The following is a 21,676-nucleotide window of genomic DNA, read 5'->3' on the forward strand; positions in this document are numbered from 1 at the left end:
ACCACTAGGTGGCAGGCACAGCCCGTGGGAACAAGACGTCAGGATTCCGCATTTTCTCGGAGGCTGAGGCAGAGGTCCTCGGAATAGCAGAGACCATGTATTCTGACGATTCAGGTGGCATCCTTCCCTTGGCGACCCTGTAACAGATACCCAAAGTGTCAGTGGGAGAAATCCACTGGCCGGAAATTCCTTCTTTCTAATAAGATGCTGAGATTATTTTAAGAGGCCCCTGGAATTACTTCTCAGAGAGCTAAAATGTTGCATTCAGTCCCAGAGCAATTCTGCTCATGAAAATGGGACGGTAGCATATTCCTTGCCACTTTCCCATTTAGGGGGCCTCAAGCCCCTCATTCCTTTGCTTCCTCTCTCTCTTTAAAATAAATTTATTTATTTATTTATTTTGGCTGCATTGGGTCTTCATTGCTGCTCATGGGCTTTCTGTAGTTGCAGCGAGCGGGGGGCTACTCTTCATTTTGGTGCATGGGGTTCTTATTGCATGGCTTCTCTTGTTGCAGAGCATGGGCTCTCGGGCTTCAATAGTTGCAGCACGCGGGCTGAGTAGTTGTGGCTCACGGGCTTGGTTGCACCGTGGCATGTGGGATCCTCCTGGACCAGGGCTGGAACCCACGTCCCCTGCATTGGCAGGTGGATTCTTAACCACTGCGCCACTAGGGAAGTCTCCCTTTGCTTTGTGTCTTTGGGAAGACATTTCTAGGCACATGATCCATAAATGCAAGACGGATCAGAAACTCTCATTTTTCTTCTTTTTTCTCTGCTCCTTGCTGTAGGAAGAAGGGAATGCTAGAATACCATTCCTGGAATCCTCTCCATGGCTTTCTAATGTCAAAATGGCAGAACAACCCATTTAAAAATTGTCAGTAAAGCTTTACTGTTAGTTAAAATAGTAAAAGACATTGTCTTATGCGTTATAAAGTACTTTTCTGCCCATGATCTAACTTGGGGTAGCTGTCAGGCAATTAGATCTCATTGTGTTGAGCTTCCGTTCTTTCTGAAAGGAGAGGTGTTGATGGTGGTGGCGGGCAGACAGAGCAGGATGCCCAGCACCTGCAGGGAGGGTGCGGAGGGTGGGATGAGGGGTGGGGTAAGGGCAGGGTTGGTGCAGTGTTGGGGGGAGGTGTTTGCAAAGCACAGAACAGAGAACCTGTTTCTCAGCTCCACCACCCACAGGCCTCGAGCACCCCAGCTCTTCCTTCTCCAGCAGAAGCTACATCAAGAACTGGAATTAAACAAGAGAACTGGGTTTGTGAACCCTTTAGACTCTGATGCAACATAACCCAGTTTTGTCATTGCTGCTGTGTGTTTATTTGCTTTTATTTTGAACCGGAAGGTACAATCTTTGAGGCCGAGGTACCCGTATTGTTTTCGAAGGCAGATCTCATCACGTCAGACATCAAGTGATGGGGGAGATCTGTGGGGGAGGGGAGAGGCTGCCAGTGAGGGAGGAGGGTGGGAAATGAGTTGTCCCCCACCCCAGCTTAGGGTATATCAGTGGATCTCAACCCTGGCTACCTGTTAGAGCCCCCTGAGGATTCCTTCAACAAATAGTGGTAACAAAAACGAGAAGCAGGGAATTGCTCTCCTGCACCCGTGCTTCATAATTCAGTGGACGTATATTGAGCACCTGGGCAGCGTGGGCACAAGCACAGTGAGTCACAGCTCTCGCCTCCCGTGAGCAGAGAATCCAGCAGGAAGGACATTCCCGGGAACAGACTGTGAGCTGTTGTGGAAGGGCTGACAGGGCTGTGCCTGGAGTGCGGTGGGACCGGGGAAGCTTCAGGAAGAGCTTAGCAGGGGGAGGGGGAGGCAGCTGTCGGTGGGCAGAAGGCACTCCCGTGATGGGGGACACCAGGAACGAAGGTGGAAAGGAGAGAAGCAGCTTGCTGGGTGCGGCTGTTGGAACGAGAAGGGCTGGAGGAGGTGACAGCCATGTGGCTCATGGAGAGAAGATCACGGGGGCTGGGGGACAGAGAAACCCAGGGCTCTGAGTAAGGCAGGGGTGTGCCCGCTGGGATCCAGAGGCTGAGGCTGAGGGTGAGAGGGCCAAAAGGAAGGCCAGTGCAGGAACAGGGCTTCCTTGTTGGGGCCTGAAGCCCACTGTGGGGACCTGGGGACTCTGGGAGAGACAGGGGTGATCTGACTGATTCCGCCCACAAGGGTGGGAACTGGAGACCTTATTTTTGGCTGCGCCATGCAGCTTTTTTTGGGATCTTAGTTCCGCAACTAGGAATCAACTCTGGGCCAGGTAGTGAAAGCGGGCCGAGTCCTAACCACTGGACTGCCAGGGAATTCCCTGGAGACCTTTGCATAGCAACCCTTTGCATAGCAATCCTCAAAAACCCAAAGTCCCCAGATAGAACTCTTACAGTAGTGTTCTTTCTTATACTGCTTGGAATGGTGGTAAAGAACTAAACTAGTTAAGTCTGTTCCCCAATTTCTTTTTTTTTTAAATATTTATTTATTTTGTTGTACTGGGTCTTAGTTGCAGCATACATGTGGGATCTAGTTCCCTGACCAGGGATTGAACCCAGGTCCTCTGCATTGGGAGCACAGAGTCTTAACCACTGCGCCATCAGAGAAGTCCCCCCAATTTCCTTCTTATTCAAGTAATGCCAAGCTACAGCAGAGATAATTGTGATGCAGCCCAGGAGGCCACTATTTGAGGATAATCAGCAAATACTAGAAATTCCAGGGCCAGAAAGCTGCGGTCCTTGACTTTTTAGACTTATTAATCACTATGATGTGTCTGACTTTATGAACTCTCTCTCCCAGGGCCGGGGGCAGGGTTGTACGTTAGTTAGATTGAATTCAGGTGAGTGTTACCGCCAAGACGAGGGTCTCATAACAATATCCGCGAGGTGTAAAGGAACCAAGGGTAAGAACCAGCGCTGTGAGACAGGATGTACTTGGTCGTATTTATAGTTTGAAGACTCTGGAGCCATGAAGGGAAAAGAGAGATACAGGGGCAGAGTCCTGGCGTCTGGGCACCTTCGCTGGGGTCCAGGCTCCCTTCCTGATTTCCTCTAGTCTTTTGTCTTCTTAGATACGGAATCGCGGGAAGCGTGAACGTGACGGGGGATGAGGTGAAGAAACTGGACGTGTTATCCAATTCCTTGGTGATCAACATGCTGCAGTCCTCCTACAGCACCTGCGTCCTCGTCTCGGAAGAGAATAAAGAGGCGCTTATCACCAGCAAGGAGAAAAGGGTGAGTGTGGCAGCCGGGCTGAAGTTCCTCTGTTCACCAGTAGAGGGCGCAACAGAGTTGGGAAGATTTTTGTTGCCTTGCTTTTTTTCTGTTTGTGTTTTTTTTTTTGTTTTTTGTTTTTTTTTAGTGCAGTGATTTATTCAGGAAATGTCAGGGTGCTTTATGGAAACTTCTCAGTGGATGGGGTTCATCTTGGGTTTTCATTTCATGTACTGGTAACAATTCCCAATATTTTGGAGCACTTGAAAATCTAGTCCAGTAAAAAGTACAGTTCCTGGGAGCAGTGGTGCTATACAGTCTCCTACTCTTCTCATCCCCACTTACACTCCCAGCCCCTTCCCCAAGGGGGTTTGGTTGCAGCAGAGATTTCTTCATGCCTGACAAACTGTTAGATTAAAACAAAGAAGAAATCATAAAGATCATTGCTCTTGCCTTAATGCAATGGTAAACTTGGTTAGTGCAGGGCATGACTGGGGAGGGTCTACATTCACTATGGTTTCATAGTTTATTAAAAAGAAAAAAAAGCTGGCGGCCAAAGGATTCAACCCATATTCAGCTGCAGTACAGTAACACAAAATGAATGCTAAGACTGTTGGCCCTTGTTTTGTACAGTCATCTCAGGGACAAGGTGCCATTTCTTTGTGACTAGCTGAAAGGACAGAAAAAGTGAAGCCAAGTTTATTAAGTACTTACTAATGCCAGGACTGTGCAAAAGCACTTTATACTTGTCTCACATAATTTAGGCCACCTTACACCTATTATCTTCAACTTTCAGTTTCCACTGATGTGACCCTTGACTCTCTCTCTGATCTAACCTCACGTTTTCTTTCCCAGTTGGCTTGAGCTACACAGGTCTTCACGTTAGTTCTTGAACACTCTGTGCTCGCTCCCACATCGGCTCCTGAACCTTCTGCAGCATATGCTTGAGGTTCAGCACACCTCTGTTGGATGCATGCATGCAGGCGTGAATGGGCTGAATTGGCTTATCCGAGGGGAGAATGGGGAATTTCCAAGGTTATGAATTCCACTGCCCTCCCCCTCCCCTTCCTGCTGAGCAAGGGAAAAAGCAAGCAAGCAAGCAAGCACCATCAAATTAAGCTAGGGCACTGCTCACTGGAAAGTCAGGGGAAAGTAGTTTGGTGGTGGGAGAAATGACTCCCATTTCGCTTGATGCTTTATTACCAGTATTTAATTAGCCGAGAGACCCCAGTTGCATCACTAAGGCTCTCACAGAACCTTGCACATAGGAGGCCTGTAAAAAGTACCTGGTGATTTCTCTCCACTGAGCTGCCTGTGACGACAGCGTAAGTTGGCACGAGGGATGTGGTATCTCAAGACCCCACCTACCTCTGGTCCTCACAACAGCAAGTAGGGTGGATGCAGCAAAACCCAGAGGAGTATTTTTTACTCTCCTGATGTATTTAAACATAGCAGCTATTTTAATAAGACAGACCCAGAGGCCCTGGGACATTGTTCTGAGATTTTCTTTCAGTAAAAATGTGCCAAAATGAAAAAGCCTGTCTGTGGAGAGGCTCAGAAGTATCAATAAATCAATAACCGACCTTACTGTGGACGTGGGTAGAGCTCGCCCAAGTTCATCTTCAAGTTCTCCACCTCTTCCCTGCAAGGTGCCCATTTCAGACCTGGTTTTCTCTCACATCCTCAGCAGCTCTGAGTCCCCAGTGGTCCCAGGTAGGAGGGGAGGGTGGAGCCGGGGCAGGTGGGAGGAGAGCTATTTGGAGGTGGGTGGGAACTCCATCACCCAGTGTGGATGTCAATTGATCCGTTTATGGGCAGCTGGGCTCTGAGCTGCTCAGTTAATGTATGCCGATACGTTCTGCACTCCTTAAGTAATTGCATTTTTTGATAAGAATATTCCTTTGTTCTAAATCACTTTTGGTGTAGTGTTGTCTGCCGCACACAGCCACTTACACAGAGTGTGCTGCTCAGAATGTGACCTGATAGGTGTTCTGCCCTCTGTGCACACAGGGGAAATACGTGGTCTGCTTTGACCCGCTGGATGGCTCTTCCAACATCGACTGCCTGGCCTCCATTGGAACCATATTTGCCATCTACAGAAAGGTGAGTTAACAGTCTGCTCTTTAGCATCTCCTTCTGCCACTGGTTCCAGAAGGTTCCTGGGCTGGGAGCCACGAGTCTGGAGCTCTCACCTCTGTCCTCCCACTAACCAGACATGCCACGGAAGGCAAGCCTCGTGCTCCTCACGGGAGACCCGAATGGGTAATTTTCCCTCCGCCCTCTTCCTGGCGTTCCTGGGAAGGTAGGGTGAGCTGGTAGATGGGGCCTTGTTTTGAAAATATGGAGGCAACACAAATGCCAGACTTGGAATTAGGTTCCAGGCAGCATTTGAAGGCTCCTCTGTTCCTTCTTTGTGCATCTTAAATCTTACTGTGTTCTCTTTCTGTTGCTGCTGTAACAATTCACCACACGCTTAGAGGCTTAAAACAACATCCGTTTATTACCTCCCAGTTCTTGGGTCAGAAGTCTGGCAGACATGGCTGGGTTCTGTCTTGTAAGGTCAAAATCTGCCTGTCGGTCGGCCTGGCCCCCTATTGAGAAGAATTCACTTCCAGGATCATTTAGGTTGTTGGCAAAATTCAGTGAAATGGTCAATATCTGTCCCCTCACACAGTTACAATTTGTGTGTGTGTGTGTGTGTGTGTGTGAGATGAGAACTTTTAAGACTCATAGCAACTTTCAAATATATAACACGGTATTGTTAACTGTAGCCCCCATGCTGTACATTACATCCCCAGCGCTTATTTATTTTATAACTAGAAGTCTGTACCTTTGACCACCTTCACTCATTTCCCCTCCCCCACCCCTTGCTTGGAAACCACCAATCTGTTCTTTGTATCTATGAGTTGCTTTTTTTTCCTTTTTAAAGTCCACCTATAAGTGAGATCACACAGTATTTGTCCTTCTCTGACTAATTTTACTTAGCATAATGCTCTCAAAGTCCTCTGTATTGTCACAAATGGCAGGCTTTCCTTCTTTTTCATGGCTAAATTTTATATATATATATAAAATTTTATATGTATATATATCTCTTTGAAATAATGATTTCATATCCTTCAGGTATACACCCAGGAGTGTAATCTCTAGATCTTATATAGCTCTATATTTAATTTCTTCAAGAACCTCCATACTGTTCTCCGTAGTGGCTGCCTCAACTTACATTCCCACCAGCAGTGCAGGAGGGGTCCCTTTTCTCCATGTCCTCACCAACACTTGTTATTGCTTGTGTTTTGGATATTAGTCATTCTGGCAGGTGTGAGGTGATACCTCATTGTGGTTTTGATCTGCATTTCCCTGATGATGAGTGATGTTGAGCACCTTTTCATGTACCCATTGGCCCTTCGTATGTCATTGGAAAAATGTCTATTCAGTCAGATCGTTTGTTTTTTTGCCATTGAGTTGTGTGAGTTCTTTATATCTTTTGGATATAATCCTTTATTCTATGTACGATCTGCAATAATTTTTGCTTTTTCATTTTGTTGATGGTCTTCATAGCTTCTTAAGGCCAACTGAAAAAAACAAAGAGGAACAATGAGGGAGGCTGTGCATGTGTTCAGACAGGGGGTATATGGGGAATCTCTGTATCTTTCTCACAATTTTTCTATGACCCTAAAACTGTTCTCAAAAAACGAAGTCTTCAAAGCAAAAAAAAAGAGGACTATTACCATACATAATATGGGATATTCACACTTGAATTTTGGTGATCTTGAACCCAGAGATTTTTGTCTTAAAATTTAAATAAATCGGGGCTTCCTAGGTGGCGCAGTGGTTAAGAATCCACCTGCCAGTGCAGGGGACCTGGGTTTGATCCCTGCTCCAGGAAGATCCCACATGCCATGAAGCAACTAAGCCCATGCACCACAACTATTGAGCCTGCGTGCTAGAGCCCGTGAGCCACAACTATTGAGCCCATGTGCCACAACTACTGAAGCCCACGTGCCTAGAGCCCATGCTCTGCAACAAGAGAAGCCATTGCAATGAGGAGCCCATGCACCACAATGAAGAGTAGCCCCTGCTCGCAGCAACTAGAGAAAGCCTGTATGCAGCAACGAAGACCCAATGCAGCCAATAAATAAATAAATAAATACATAAATCTATAAAAAAAATTAAATTAATCACAGGCTTTGAAGACTAGTTCAAATAACCATAGATTCTCGCTGATAATGTTTTTAAAGAAGGGGGGCAAGTTTGAGAAATTAATGAGACATGAAGAGAAAGCATTGTGATGCTTAAGCAATGTCTAGTGAGAGAACAGCTCGCTTCAGACAACTCACGAGGCTGTCAAAGCCAGAGATGATGCCTGTTTCTGACCAAGACTTCTGTGATTCTCTATAAGCATCAAGACAGAAGTTTCAGGACAGTCAGAGAATTGTCAAAGGTATTTTCTTCCTCTTATCTCTGAAGAGCAATGCTAAATACCCTTTAAGAGATCCCATACTGCTTTCGGCCCTCTGTTTCGTGATTTTCCTTTTTCTTGAAGTTGACATTTTCCATTTCCAGCAAAGTCAAGGATTAGACAAAGGGCAAACTCTCCTGCTTCAAGACATCTGGAACTTTTGGATAGAGTATGTCATCCTTTAAATTTGTAGCTGAGCTGATTGAAATAAACAAGTAATAAACACAAGGTAAGGAGTAGGGGGCCAGAATCACAGAAAACAGAAAACCAGAGTCTTAGGAGGAAGACTGAGGGAGTTGTCCTGATGGGAGGAGCTCGTCTTGTTGATCTGAATCAATCAAAGGTGTGGGTTTATACACCCCTACAGGGTCAGGATACCCCTGTCCCACATTATTATGGTTAAGTGAACCTTGCCAAAATTCTACTCTTTTACTGACATAAGGATACATAGACCAACGAAACACGAAAGAAAGCCTAGAAATAAATCCACATGTGTATGATTGCCTGACTTATGAAGAGGCAACACTGAAGTTCAATTTGTACAGGATGATCCCTTCGATAGATGATGCTGGGTCAGGTTAATATCTGCATGAGAAAAAATGAACTTGGCCTCACTACTTCACACCATATACAAGGATCAACTAAAGACCAAAGCCTTCATTGTAAAGCTACAAAGCTCCTAGGGAAAAAAACCACAGGAGAATATCTTCATGCCTTTGGGGAAAGTAAAGATTTTTTAAGTAGGACATAAAAAGTACCAACCATGAAGGAAAAGGCTAATAAACTAAGACAAACATTAAGTGTGGACCTAAAGATTGTCATACTGAGTGAAGGAAGTCAGACAGAGAAAGACAAATATCACATGATATCACTTATATGTGGAATCTAAAAAAATGGTACAAATGAACCTATTTACAAAACAGAAATAGAATCACAGATGTAGAAAACAAACTTATGATTACCAAGGGGGAAGTGGAGGGAGGAATAAATTGGGAGATTGGGATTGACATATACACACTACTGTATATAAAATAGATAACTAATAAGGACCTGCTGTATTGCACAGGGACCTCTACTCAGTACTCAATAATGACCTATATGGGAATAGAATCTAAAAAAGAGTGGATATATGTATATGTATAACTGATTCACTTTGCTGTACAGCAGAAACTAACACAACATTGTAAATCAACTATACTTCAATAAAAATTAATTAGAAAAAAAGACAACAGTAAGAGAGTGAAAAGGCAACCACAGATAGATGGAAAAATTTTCAATACATACACCCAACAAAGAACTCAAATACAGAATAAAGAACTCCTACAAATCAATAAAAAACACTGTCAGTCTGATTAAAGGAATGGGCAAAAGACTTGAACAGGCACTTCAAAAAAAAGATTTTTTTCCCACCAACTGGTTAATAAGCACATGAGAAATGCTCAACATCCTTAGTCATCAGGGAAGTGGACGTGAAAACAGCAGACATCATTCACCACCCCATCCCCCAACCAGAGTGGCTAAAATTAAGAAGGCTAACCATACCAACTATAGATGAAGAAACTGCAATTCTCATACAATGGTGGTGGGAGAAGAAAATGATGCAAACACTTTGGAAAATTTTGATAGCATCTGCTAGTGCTAAACATATATACAAGTCCACTCCTGGAGTGCACCCAGGATAAATGGGTGCCTGTGTCTGCCAAAAGATGTGTACAAATTATTCATAAAAGTCACAAATTGAAAAAATCAAAAAGTATATCAACATAAGAATGGATAAATAAACTGTGATATAGTCACACAACAAAAAGCTACACAGTAATGCAAAGGAACAAACTGCTGCCATGTACAACAACACAGATAAGATCACAAAGACATATGTTGTGAAGCATAAGCAAGATACAAAAGAACACATGCTTTTTTTGTTGTTTTTTTGTTTTTTAATATTTATTTATTTATTTGGTTGCCTTGGGTCTTAGTCGTGGCAGGCGTGCCCCTGCACTGGGAGCACGGAGTCTTAGTCCACCAGGGAAGTCCCCAAGGACACATGCTTTGTAATTTCATTTACATGAAGTTCCAAAACAGTCAAAGCTAATTATTCTTTTGATGTCCGGATGATAAAGGCCATAATAGAGGTTACCTTGGGGGACGTGATAGTGACTGAAAGAGGGCAAAAGAGAATCTGCTAGGTGGCTGGAAATATTCTATAAATTGATCTTAGTTGTTACATAGGTGTGTACTATATATATGTAAAAATTCATCAAATTGTACAGTTAAGATTTGTGTGCTTTGCTGTATGTAATTTATACCTCAATTTAAAAAAATAATCAATTTTCCCATACCTTCTACCACCAAACATATTGAGCCTTTGCAGTTGTCACTGACTTTGCTGATAAGTGGCCACAGGAGGCTCCACTTCCTTTACATGTGACAGGTTTAGATATTTTAGTGGAGTAGGGAAAAATATAAAGATTTGAGAAAGATAACACTAAATCATTTGCAAACTACTCTGAGATTTTCTGAGAAAAGTGTCATGGCAATGGAGGTTACTAACGTGAAGTGTGTTTTGGGAGTTCCAAGACCATATTGGAAGGAAAACAAAAGTTGAGCCTTTCTTTTTTCCATGAAAAAACCCCAGAATATTTGTCTAATCTTGTCTTGATGTAGGAGAAATTCTGTCTAAACATAAAGACAACAGAAGAAAATAATTAGGCTGTAATGAATAGTTTTAATTACCAAAAACCTGCAAAAAAAGACATTGTGGATAAAATTAAAAGGCAGATGACAATTGAGGAAAATGTTTATAACATGTAAGGCATTTATATATTTCATATGTAAAAAGCTATTAAAATCAACAATAGAAAGATGAATACCCTGATGGAAAAATAAACAATGACATCAAACAGGCAACTTATAAAATAAGAAATAAAAGTGGTCAATAAATATATAAAATTTTACTTTATTAATTATACAAAATGGAAATTAAAGCAAATGTCTTTTTTTTTCACCTATCAAGTTAGCCAAGTTGAAAAGATATTACTATCTTATGTTCATCAGATTGAATTAAAATGAATGTTCTTATCACTGATAAAGTAGAAATTAGTACAGTCTTTCTGCAGGGCAACTTTTCAATATGTGTCGAAAGTCTTTTACCCAATACTTTCATTATCTGGAATTTCTTTTGGGAAAATAATCAGAGAAACACATGTTTATGCACTAGATTGTTCATCTCAGAGTTGTTTTGATATTTTAAAAAATTTGGAAACATCGAAAGGATAATAAGGGAATATTATAAATAACTCTACATACGTAAAATTGACAACTTAGATGAGGTAGATCAGTTCTTTAAAAAGCACACTACTATTACTCACTCAATATGAAACAGATAATTTGACTAGCCCTATAACTACTAAGAAAATATAGTTCAAAAGAGAGATCTCTAGGCCCAGGTGGTTTCACTGGAGAACTATACTAAATGTTTAAAGATTATTCAATCTCTTCCAGAAAAGAGAAGGGGAAGGAATACTTCCATGTTTATTTTCTAAAGACAGCATTACCCAGATACCAAAACCAGATGAAGACAGTTCAGAAAGGAAAGCTACAGACCAATATCTCTCATGAATAGATGCAAAATCTTCAACAAAGTATTAGCAAATAAAATTCAGCAATACATAAAGAGAATTATATACCATGAGTAAGTGGGTTTACTCCAGTGATGGAAATCTGGCTCAATATTCAAAGATCAATCAATGTAATCCACCATGACAACAAGCTTAAAGAAGAAAAATCATAGGATCATGTCCATTAATGAAGAATAACCATTTGACAAAATTCAACACTCAGTTTAAAAAAACAAAACAAAACAGAGCAAAGAAACTCTCAGGAAGCAAGAAATAGAGGGGAAACTTCCCTCAACTTGCTAAAGAACATCTACAAAAAGACAAAGCTAACATTATATTTAAGAGTGAAACACAAAATGCTTTTCCTCTAAAATCAAGAATAAGGCAAAGATGTCCAATCTCAGCACTGCTATTCAATATAATGCTGAAAGAGCTAACCAGGGCAGTGGGACAAGAAAAAGAAATAAAACCATACAGGTGGGAATGAAAAACTGTTGACAAGATGGTCCATGTAGAAAAACCCTAAGGAATCTACCAACACCAAAACTTAAACCAACTTCCTAGAACTAGTAAGTGAGTTCAGCAAGGTCACAGGATACAAAATCAACACACAGAAATCTATTGGATTTCTATATATTAGCAATAAACATATGGTAACTAAAACTTTAAAATATGATACAATTTGCAATTACTCAAAGAAAAAAAAGGAATAGTAATTCCATCAGTAATTACTAATGAAAGTAATCAAATAATATGTCTTGTATGGAGAAACATACCTCGTTCATGGGGTGAAAGACTCAACATTGTAAAAGATGTTAATTCTCCCCAAACCGATATAAGTTTGATGCAATTTCTCTCAAAATCCTGGCAAGATATTTTGTAAGTATAGTTAAGATTATTCTGAAATTTATGACTATGTGATATTAACAGAGGGATAGACACATGTTCAATGGAACAGAACAGAGAACCCAAAAATGCTTTCACATAATTTATGGCTAACAGACTTTTACAAAGTTGTGAAAACAATTCAATGGAAGAAGGAGTCTTTTGAGCAAATAGTGTGGAGCAACTGTATATCCACAGGGGGAGAAAGAAAGAACTCAACCTAAACTTTATACCAAAATCATCTCAAAATAGATTACAGGTTTAAATGTAAAACTTTATTTTTTATTATTTTTTTTGGCTGCACCAGACAGCTTGTGGGATCTCAGTTCCCCGACCAGAGATTGAAGCTGGGCCACGGCAGTGAGAGCCTGGAATCCTAACCACTAGGCCGGCAGGGAACTCCCTACATGTAATACTTTAAAACTTTTATGGTAAAGCATAAGAGAAAATCTCCAGGAATGAGGGTTTAGTTCTTAGACATTACACTAAAAGCATGATATGTAAAATTTAAAAACTGATAATTGGGCTTCATTAAAATGAAAAAATTTTGCTCTGCAAAGAATTCCATTAAGAGTATAAGCATACAAGCTATAGAATGAGAGGAAATATTTGTAGATCACATCTGACAAAGGACTCATATCTAGAATATAAAACTCAACAGTAAAAAAACCCAAACAATTCAATTAGAACATGGGATATGAAGAGATGTGTCACTGAACAGGTGAAAATAAGTTTCTTGGCAAATAAGCACATGAAAAGATGTTCAAAATCACTACCTATTAGGGAAATGCAAATTAAGACCTCAATGAGATAGCATTACAAACCTATTAGAACTCCTAAAATAAAAACAGTGACAGTATCACCACTGGCAGGAATGCAGAGAAACTACATCTCTCAGGCATTGTTAGTGGAAGTGGACGATGACACAGCCACCCAGGAGGAGTGTGGCAGTTTCTTCACTTATCCCAGAGAACTGAAGACGTATGTCCACACAGACACCTGCACATGATTGTTCATGGCAGCTTTATGTGTAAAAGCCCACAACGGGAAATAACCAAAATGCTCTACAACAGGTAAGCAGCTAAAGAAAGGGTGATGCATCCGTACCATGGAAAGCTGGCTACCCAGCAATAGAATGGAGTAAACTATTGGTACATACAACGACTTCGATGGATTGCAGCGTGAAAAAGGTCATTATGCTGAGTGAAGGTCAATTTCAGAAAGTCACAAACTGTGTGATCCCATTTATGTAGCATTCTTTAAATGGCATTTATAGCAATGGAAAAGAGATCAGTGGTTGCCAGGGATTAGGGGTGGTGAGGAGGCGATTGGGGGTCAGTGTGACTACAAATAGGTAACACAATGGAGATGGTGGTGGTAACGGAGTAGTTCTGTATCTTGATGTGATGGGGGTACCTGAATCCACACGGGTGAAAATGTCATAGAGCTATACATACGCTTAATACCAGTGTCAGCTTCCTCGTTTTAATATTGTACTATAGTAAAACACATAAAATGTAACTATTGGGGGAAATTGGGTGAAGGGCACACAAGATCTCTCTGTACTATCTGTGCAGCTTCCTGTGAATCTATAATTATTTTTAAATAAAAATTCTTTTTTTAATTTAGGAGAAACCTAAACTTAGTGACAGAGATTGATTACCTCTGTGGTATCCAGCATGCTGGTGAAAAAGTATGTATGCTTGTATGTTTATGAGTGTGTATAAACTTGGGGGGAGTGTGTGTATGTGTGTGTGTGTGAACTGAACGTAACAACCATAGGCCAGATTGCACTAGGTGGTAGGAAAGCAGACAAGAACAAGGCAGTCAGCGCTGTCAGCGTGGCACTTGCAGTCTATTTAGGAAATTGGCCATCATCCACATTAATGAAGGTGTGTTGGGAGCTTCAGAGGAGAAGCACCGAGTACCCAGACGACCAAACCCTGAGGTCAGGGAAGGCCGCACGGGGAAGCTGATGTTTTATCTGAGACTTGAAGGTGAACTATGAGTTCCTCGGGCAAAGGGTGTGGGAGAAAGGAGAGAGCCATTCTGGCTAGAAAAAAGTGCATAGGCAGAGTCCTGGGGCTCCGATGCAGGGTAGATGTTCAAGAATAGAAAAGAAACTCGGTGTTGCTGTAACATAGGGCCTGGGTCTAGAAGGGGAGAGGGTGGTGTTGGACGAGGCTGGTCAGCCGGCAGGGGCCGGGTCATGGAAGACCTGGTAAAACGAGTTAGCAATACTGGACCTTGAGGCAGTGGGAAGTCCGTGACGTGTTTTAAGCAGAGAAGGGACGTGGATCTGGGCAGGGTGAGGGTGGAATCAGGGGACCAGGCAGGAGGTGATGGTCGTTCAGACCAAGTAGGGGTGGAGGGGATAGAGAGGAGGGCATGGACCTTGGAAGAGGGCTAGTAGAGCTGACTGGACTTAGTGACTGAGTGGAGCGCGTGGGTGAGGGCGAGGAGCGTGGTCAGGAAAGGGGGGTGAGGGGGAGGACAAAACTGAGTTTCCTCCAGGCAGGTGGCGGCACCATTTGCTGAGATGGGCAGCAATGGGAGAAGAGCGGGGATTGGTGGGGGGGATGAGAAGGGGCAAGTGAAGTCCATCAGACATGTTTTGATGCTTGAGGCGTCTGTGGGATCCCTGAGCAGGGCTATCTGGTGGCCAGGTGGCTCCATGGCTGGGCTCTCCGGGGAGATGGAGCTGGGGGTCTGGGAGGCATCGTCTGTGTGAGGCCTGGAATTCTGGCTGTGGGTGCCATCGCTGAGGAGTGCGGAGAATGAGAAGGGATTAGAGCTTTATTATTTAGGACTTTTTCTTATAAGTGGCAGGGATGGATCAGGAAACACCCAGTCTCAGAGAGGGCTTGGACTGGAAAAAGATCAGGCCAGGAGAGCTTTTTCCCTCAAAGTCTCTCATCTCAGCTTCCCGCCAAGCAGCCACTCCTTCCTCTTTCTGTGGACCAGAGAGAGGTCCATGTCCTCTAGCCAATGGCAGTGGAAAGATGGTCACCCCGTAGCTCCCAACCTGACCAGAATGTTCTAGCCCCAAATCCAGACTTCTGGAGCAGAGACTGGACCCGTTTGGAGTCACCACCTTCCACAGGGTGGCAATTAAGAAGGATCATTAGATACTGTACTTAGGGATTCTGAGTGCAGGGAGCGACCAGGAGGAGCACTGTGGGGCTGCACCCCACAGGCCTACAAGGCCTGCACCTGCCCAGCTTCAAGACTGAAGAAGGAGCTCAGGGTCAGTAACAGAGACATCACTGGTTTAATGCATGGGGGCGCTGACACATCTGAAGCAAGGTCCTGGATCAACACCCCTGCATGTGTGGTGCACGGCGGGCAGGACATGGTGGCAATCTTCGTTCTCAGCGAGGGGAAGATCACCAGTTATAGGGAGAGTTGACATCAGGTGGGCTCCTTAGTTACCAGGGAAGCCGGTAGAGGGGCACACCCCTCACCACCTCTTTAATAAGAATAGTCACTAGCTGGGGCCTGGGGCAAGTACATGGAAATGTTAGTCATGTACATAAGATATAGGAGAAGCAGGCACTGGCTGGGCGCTGGTTGTGCAGAGAGGAAGAGAGCAGCCTGACCATACAAGCACTGACATTTAACAGGTCAGAAGAAGAGGAGTTGGCAAAAGCAAATGTGAAGGCACGTGTAGAGAGTTAGAAAGAAAGTTAGAAACGAGGGAAGGAGGGAAGCAGACAGAAGCTCAGAAGAGATGCATTTCAAGGAAGAGGCAGCAGCTACTGGATCCAGTGCTGCGGAGAGGCGGGGGTAAGAGGAAGACTGGAAACTATGTGCCTGATTTAGTAGAAGGGGTCATATCGGGCAGCCTGCAGTGAGGACAGGAAAAGGAAGATAGCCAGTGTAAGCAGACTTTCTTGATTCCAGAATCTAGATGAAGACAGAGATGGGTGATAACTGGAGGGGAGTCCTGGGGTCTAGAAGGTTTTTTTTTATTTTTTTGAGACCAGCGAGGTCTATGTATAATTCAAAGCCAGAGGAGCCGGAGGGGGAGGAGTGGTTGTCTTCAAGCCACAGTGCAGGGTCTAGAGGACCAAGGACAGGGTGTGATACCAAGCAGAGTCTGCAGGATCATGACTCCGAGAAAGGAAAGGCTCTAGCTTGGGAGAAATCAGAGAGCAGAACTCTGGTTTCATACACACAAAATGTGGTCCTTCTGATGGCTGAACAAAGGTGTTTCAGAAGCTTCAATGGGGGAGACTAAAGATTTTAATAAAAAACCTAATACTGCCCTTGACTTCCACTTTTCTGAAGGTTCTTAAGAATTCACGCTATAGGGGCTTCCTAGATGGCGCACTGGTTGAGAATCTGCCTACCAATGCAGGGGACATGGGTTTGATCCCTGCTCCAGGAAGATCCCACATGCTGCGGAGCAACTAAGCACGTGCACCACAACTATTGAGCCTGCGCTTTAGAGCCCGTGAGCCACAACTACTGAACCTATGTGCTGCAACTACTGGAGCCCATGGACCTAGAGCCCATGCTCCACAACAAGAGAAGCCATGGCAATGAGGAGCCCATGCACCACAATGAAGAGTAGCCTCCACTCACCGCAACTAAAGAAAGCCCACGCACAGCAACAAATTAAATAAATAAATTAATTAAGTAATAAAAAAAAAAAGAATTCATGCGGTAGAGCAGTGATTCCCACACTTTAGTGTGGAAGGCTGATTCTGGAGACCCAGAGTTTCTGATTCTGTAGGCCTGGGGTGGGGCCTAAGAATTTGCATTTCCAACGAGATCCCAGGTGATAATGCTGGTGCTGGCTCACTTTGAGAATCACCTCCCTAGAGCCTGGTTCTCAGAATCTGTATGTGGCCTGGGGATTGGGAAATAAAAAGTCAATTTATTGAACACATGTGCAAGTTGGATGAAAATGTAATTAGTTGCAAAAAACTGAAAGTATTAGAAAGAATGCAAGATTGTGAATGTAAGGAAAAATAGGAAAGGGAACATACCATTTTAATTTTTTAAATTAATTAATGGTTTTTGTAGCCCTGGGGAAATATTAAAATAACAAAAATATTAAAGGGAATGTGAGATTTTTAAAGAAGGATAAGATTTGGTTTAAAAATAAAGTCATTAGGATTTTACTAGCAGAGAGCAAACTAGGCCCCATATTCTGTGTGGTGTTCAGAAGGATGCTGACTTCGTGTCAAGAGCCGTGGGTCCAGCAAGCTCTATCACTTGCTGGTTTCATGATGTTACGCACCTTTTTGACCTCCACCCCTTCTCTTTCAAATGAGGGTTATAGAGCCTCTCCGTTGTTTCACAAAAACATAGTGTGAAAGTGCTGTAGGGGAGCAAAATTTGCCACCCCAAAAAGTGTCTTTAGGGACTTCCCTGGTGGCGCTGCGGTTAAGAATCCGCCGGCCGATGCAGGGGACACAGGTTCCATCCCTGGTCCGGGAAGATCCCACATGCCAAGGAGCGACTCAGCCTGTGCACCACAACTACTGAGCCTGCGCTCTAGAGCCCACATGCCACAACTATTGAGCCCACGTGCCTAGAGCCCGTGCTCTGAAACAAGAGAAGCCATTGCAATGACAAGCCCGAGTACCTCAGGAAAGAGTAGCCGCTGCTTGCCACAACTAAAGAAAGCTCTCACCCTGCAACGAAGACTCAACACAGCCAACAATAATATAATACTAATAACTATAATAAGAATAACAAAAAATAAAGTTTCTTAAAAAAACCTAGATGAATAAAGATATACAATAGAATACACCGTAGCCATGAGAAGGAAAATTAAAAAAAAAAAGTGTCTCTGTGGCATGAGGACAGGAGGGTTAATTTAGGCTGGTTATTTTAAGACCCAAAAGACTCAGGAAGAACCTTTAACCTTCCCCCCAGTTGCCTAAAAGAATGTAGATAAAAGACCTTGTTCCAGGAAGGCAGCCATCACCATAGATAACCATAGTATGAACTAGGTGTGTTGACAGGAAGGAATTTAGCAAGGTTAGAATTCCTGTCTGTGCTCCATTGTCTGTGCACGGCCCAGGGAACATTTGTTTACCAAACATCTGCTTTTCCATCTCCATGTGAATTGCCTTCCTCTCTTCTGAAGTCCCAATCATCACCCCCAACACCCTCTTTTGTCTTTAGCTGAAGATGTTATTTAAGGTGAGGGCTTCAGTCACTTTGGTGAGTTACCCAGTTTTCCTGGGTCTCTCCCATGTATACATGTTAATACATGTTATTAAACTCTCTCTCTCTCTTTTTTTTTCCCCTCAGCTTGTGGGCTCTTAGTTCCCCAACCAGGGATTGAACCTGGGCCCTTGGTAGTGACAGTACAGAGTCCTAAGCACTGGACCTCCAGGGAATTCCCTAAGCTTTTTTTTTTCTCCTGACAATCTGTCCCATGTCAGTCTAATTCTTAAATGAGCCAGAAGAACCTATGAGGGTAGAGAAAAATGTCTTCCTCTTCGACAGTACTTTGAAAGATATAGTCTCACATAAATACAGCATTATTTTACACTTAAAAGTTATTCTACAGCCACTATGGAAAACAGTTCGGAGGTTCCTTAAAAAACTAAAAATAGAACTACCATGTGATCCAGTAATCCCACCACTGGGCATATACCCAGAGAAAACCATAATCCCAAAAGAAACATGTACCATAATGTTGATTGCAGCACTATTTACAATAGCCAGGACATGGAAGCAACCTAAATGCCCATCAACAAATGATTGGATAAAGAAGATGTGGCATATATATACAATGGAATATCACTCAGCTATAAAAAGGAATGAGATGGAGCTGTATGTAATGAGGTGGATAGACCTAGAGTCTGTCATACAGAGTGAAGTAAGTCAGAAAGAGAAAGACAAATATTGTATGCTAACTCACATATACGGAATCTAAAAATGGTACTGATGAACTCAGTGACGACAAGAACAAGGACGCAGATGCAGAGAATAGACTGGAGAACTCGAGGTTTGGGGGTGCGAGGGGTGAAGGGGAAGCTGAGACGAAGCGAGAGAGTAGCACAGACATATATATACTACAAACTGTAAAATAGATAGCCAGTGGGAAGTTGCTGTATAACAAAGGGAGTTCAACTCGAGGATGGAAGATGCCTTAGAGGACTGGGATGGGGAGGGTGGGGGGGACTCGAGGGAGGGTGGGGGGGGAGTCAAGGGAGGGAGGGAATACGGGGATATGTGTATAAATACAGGTGATTGAACTTGGTGTACCTCAAAAAAATAAAATAAATAAAATGAAAAAAAAAGTTATTCTTCAGAAAAGTTTATCATAATGGACATATTTCTAATGTGTGTATGATATTCGAGCTCAATATCATTCTGTTTCTATAATCACCAAGTGTATCTTCATAAATTTAAAGATTTCTTTCACATGTACCAATTTCCAATTCTCTGGAATTTTCTGCTCAGCAGGAAATCTCTATGTACTATTTCCGGATCTGTCTTTTAGCCAAAAACCCACTGTTGTCTAGCGAGAACAGAGCTTCTAACTGACTATTTGAGGTAGCTGCTCTAGAAAACAGAGGGGAGAGAATTGAGTGACAGAGCAGTGAGGCCAACAATTTTTGATTTAACCCTTGCACAGCGAGGTCACAATTTTTGGGGGCGGTGGGCTTTGGGAAGCAAATTTGGAGCCTCAACTTGTCACACATGTCATACTCATTTTCCCTGGTCATGAAGCAGAAGCTATGTGGGATCTTTCCATTTGAAAACAATTGATTCACGTCTACCCATTCACTTTCCCTTCAAAGCCTGTCTCGTATCTGCTATCCATAATGATGTTAAGGTACAGAACCAGTGCTTGCGCGAGAATCTTGTCCCCCCCACCCCCCGCCATCACCCCCAAAGGGTGTGCAGTGTAGTCAGAATCTCAGATGAAGGTGGAGAAAGGACAGGGCGTGCCCGGTGACCATGTCCCTGCCTCTCCTTCCCCCACTCACTCGGCTCCTTACAGTGGAGGCGGGACGTTCGCTCTCCATTTTTCCAAATTCATGATATTTAATTCCTCGCCTCTCTGAGCACAAGGGAGTGGGGAGGAGGGACGAGCCCTTCAAGAGATACCTGGAAGAGTAGGTTGTGAAATCTAGTCCCAGCTGCGGCTCTGCCCCTCCGCTGAGGACATCGCTGTTCCTTCAACAGCATGCCTGCCTTGCCTGTCTCTCTGAATTCTCACTCCCATTGGCACCGTTAGTTCTGCTAGCCAAAGAGAGAGGCTTCCTCAAGCAATGGTCCAGAATTGTAGACTTGGGCCCTGGGGTGGGGACAGGCAGGGGCAGGCCTTTCAAGGGGCAGTGCATGGACAGTGACGAGCTCTGGCCCAGCCACATGGGTGGACTCCAGCCTCTCTTGAGGTTTGGTGAGTCATCCAGTCGCTCAGGCTCATTCTTCATCTGAACGATGGCGATCATAAAGATACCTACCTCGGAGCATTGTTGTGTATGTAGAATGAGGTACTGCGCAAAATCAGAGCTCAATGACCTTGGTCCTTATAATCACTAAGGAGCATGGCTTATGATTTTTAAGAGAGGGTGTGGTTTTAGCACCTTGGAGTGCTGTTCTTGGCAGGATGGAGACAAATCCGTTCAGAAAACAGGGAGAAGTCCTAGAATGGCCTTTGCACTGGCTCAGCTAGAACCATTCATTAATGTGGCAACTCTTTTCCCCCAGATGCATTTGCTGAGGCTTGAAATTCTGAGAACTGCACTTCCTTCAGTGGCTCAAGTATTGGGTTGCCAGAAAGTTCACTTGGCCTTTTCTGTAAGACGTTATGGAAAAACCCAAATGAACTTTTTGGCCAATCCAATTTGGTCTGAAATGCAGTCCTCTGGCAAAGGGTTCTCTGCAGAGACAGTAACGTTTCCCTTTTCTCTTTTGCAGACCTCAGAAGATGAGCCTTCTGAAAAGGATGCCCTGCAGCCAGGCCGCAACATCGTGGCCGCGGGCTATGCGCTCTATGGAAGTGCAACCCTGGTGGCCCTTTCCACTGGGCAAGGAGTGGACCTCTTCATGCTTGACCCAGTAGGTACCCAATAAGGTAGTATGGGCCTCTGTGCTTTAATCCCTGTCCCCTTGGATAATCTTCTGGTCATTCCTAATACTTGCTTTTGGGGCCAGAGAGTCTAGTTTGGGGAGACAACAGCATCATCTAGAAACATTAAGAACCTCTGTTCAAGTGAGGGCATTTGAGGGGTTCTACAGGGTCAGTCGTATCAACACAGGCCCTGTTCTTAAGGAATTTATTATCAAAAAGATGCATTCAACTTCTTTGGTTTATGGGAATACAATGACTTAAGGATCCCAGTGCTGCCAATTTCCAGACAGAAGTATGGATTCTTTAGAGTAGCACCATCCAATAGAACTTTCCGTGATGATGGCTGTGTTCTGTAATCTGTGCTGTCTGTTACGGTGGCCACTAACCTCCTGTGACCACTGAACACTTGTAGTGTGGTTAGTGTGACTGAGAAGCTGGGTTTTTAAATGTTATTTCATTTTAA

The 21,676-nt window shown here is 43.5% G+C and overlaps 1 protein-coding gene across 1 annotated transcript in view; it reads left to right on the top strand.

Annotated features, from left to right (window-relative positions):
* FBP2 (fructose-bisphosphatase 2) overlaps window positions 1–21,676 on the top strand; it is a 40,698-nt gene that overhangs the window by 2,171 nt on the left and 16,851 nt on the right. Inside the window, exons 2-4 of the mRNA XM_057722042.1 lie at window positions 3,062–3,224; window positions 5,214–5,306; window positions 21,060–21,200. Coding sequence (XP_057578025.1) covers window positions 3,062–3,224; window positions 5,214–5,306; window positions 21,060–21,200 — 397 coding nt within the window. The remainder of the gene's footprint in view (window positions 1–3,061; window positions 3,225–5,213; window positions 5,307–21,059; window positions 21,201–21,676) is intronic.

This window comes from Hippopotamus amphibius, chromosome 2 (genome assembly GCF_030028045.1).
Source record: "Hippopotamus amphibius kiboko isolate mHipAmp2 chromosome 2, mHipAmp2.hap2, whole genome shotgun sequence".
NCBI classification, from domain to species: Eukaryota; Metazoa; Chordata; class Mammalia; order Artiodactyla; family Hippopotamidae; genus Hippopotamus; species Hippopotamus amphibius.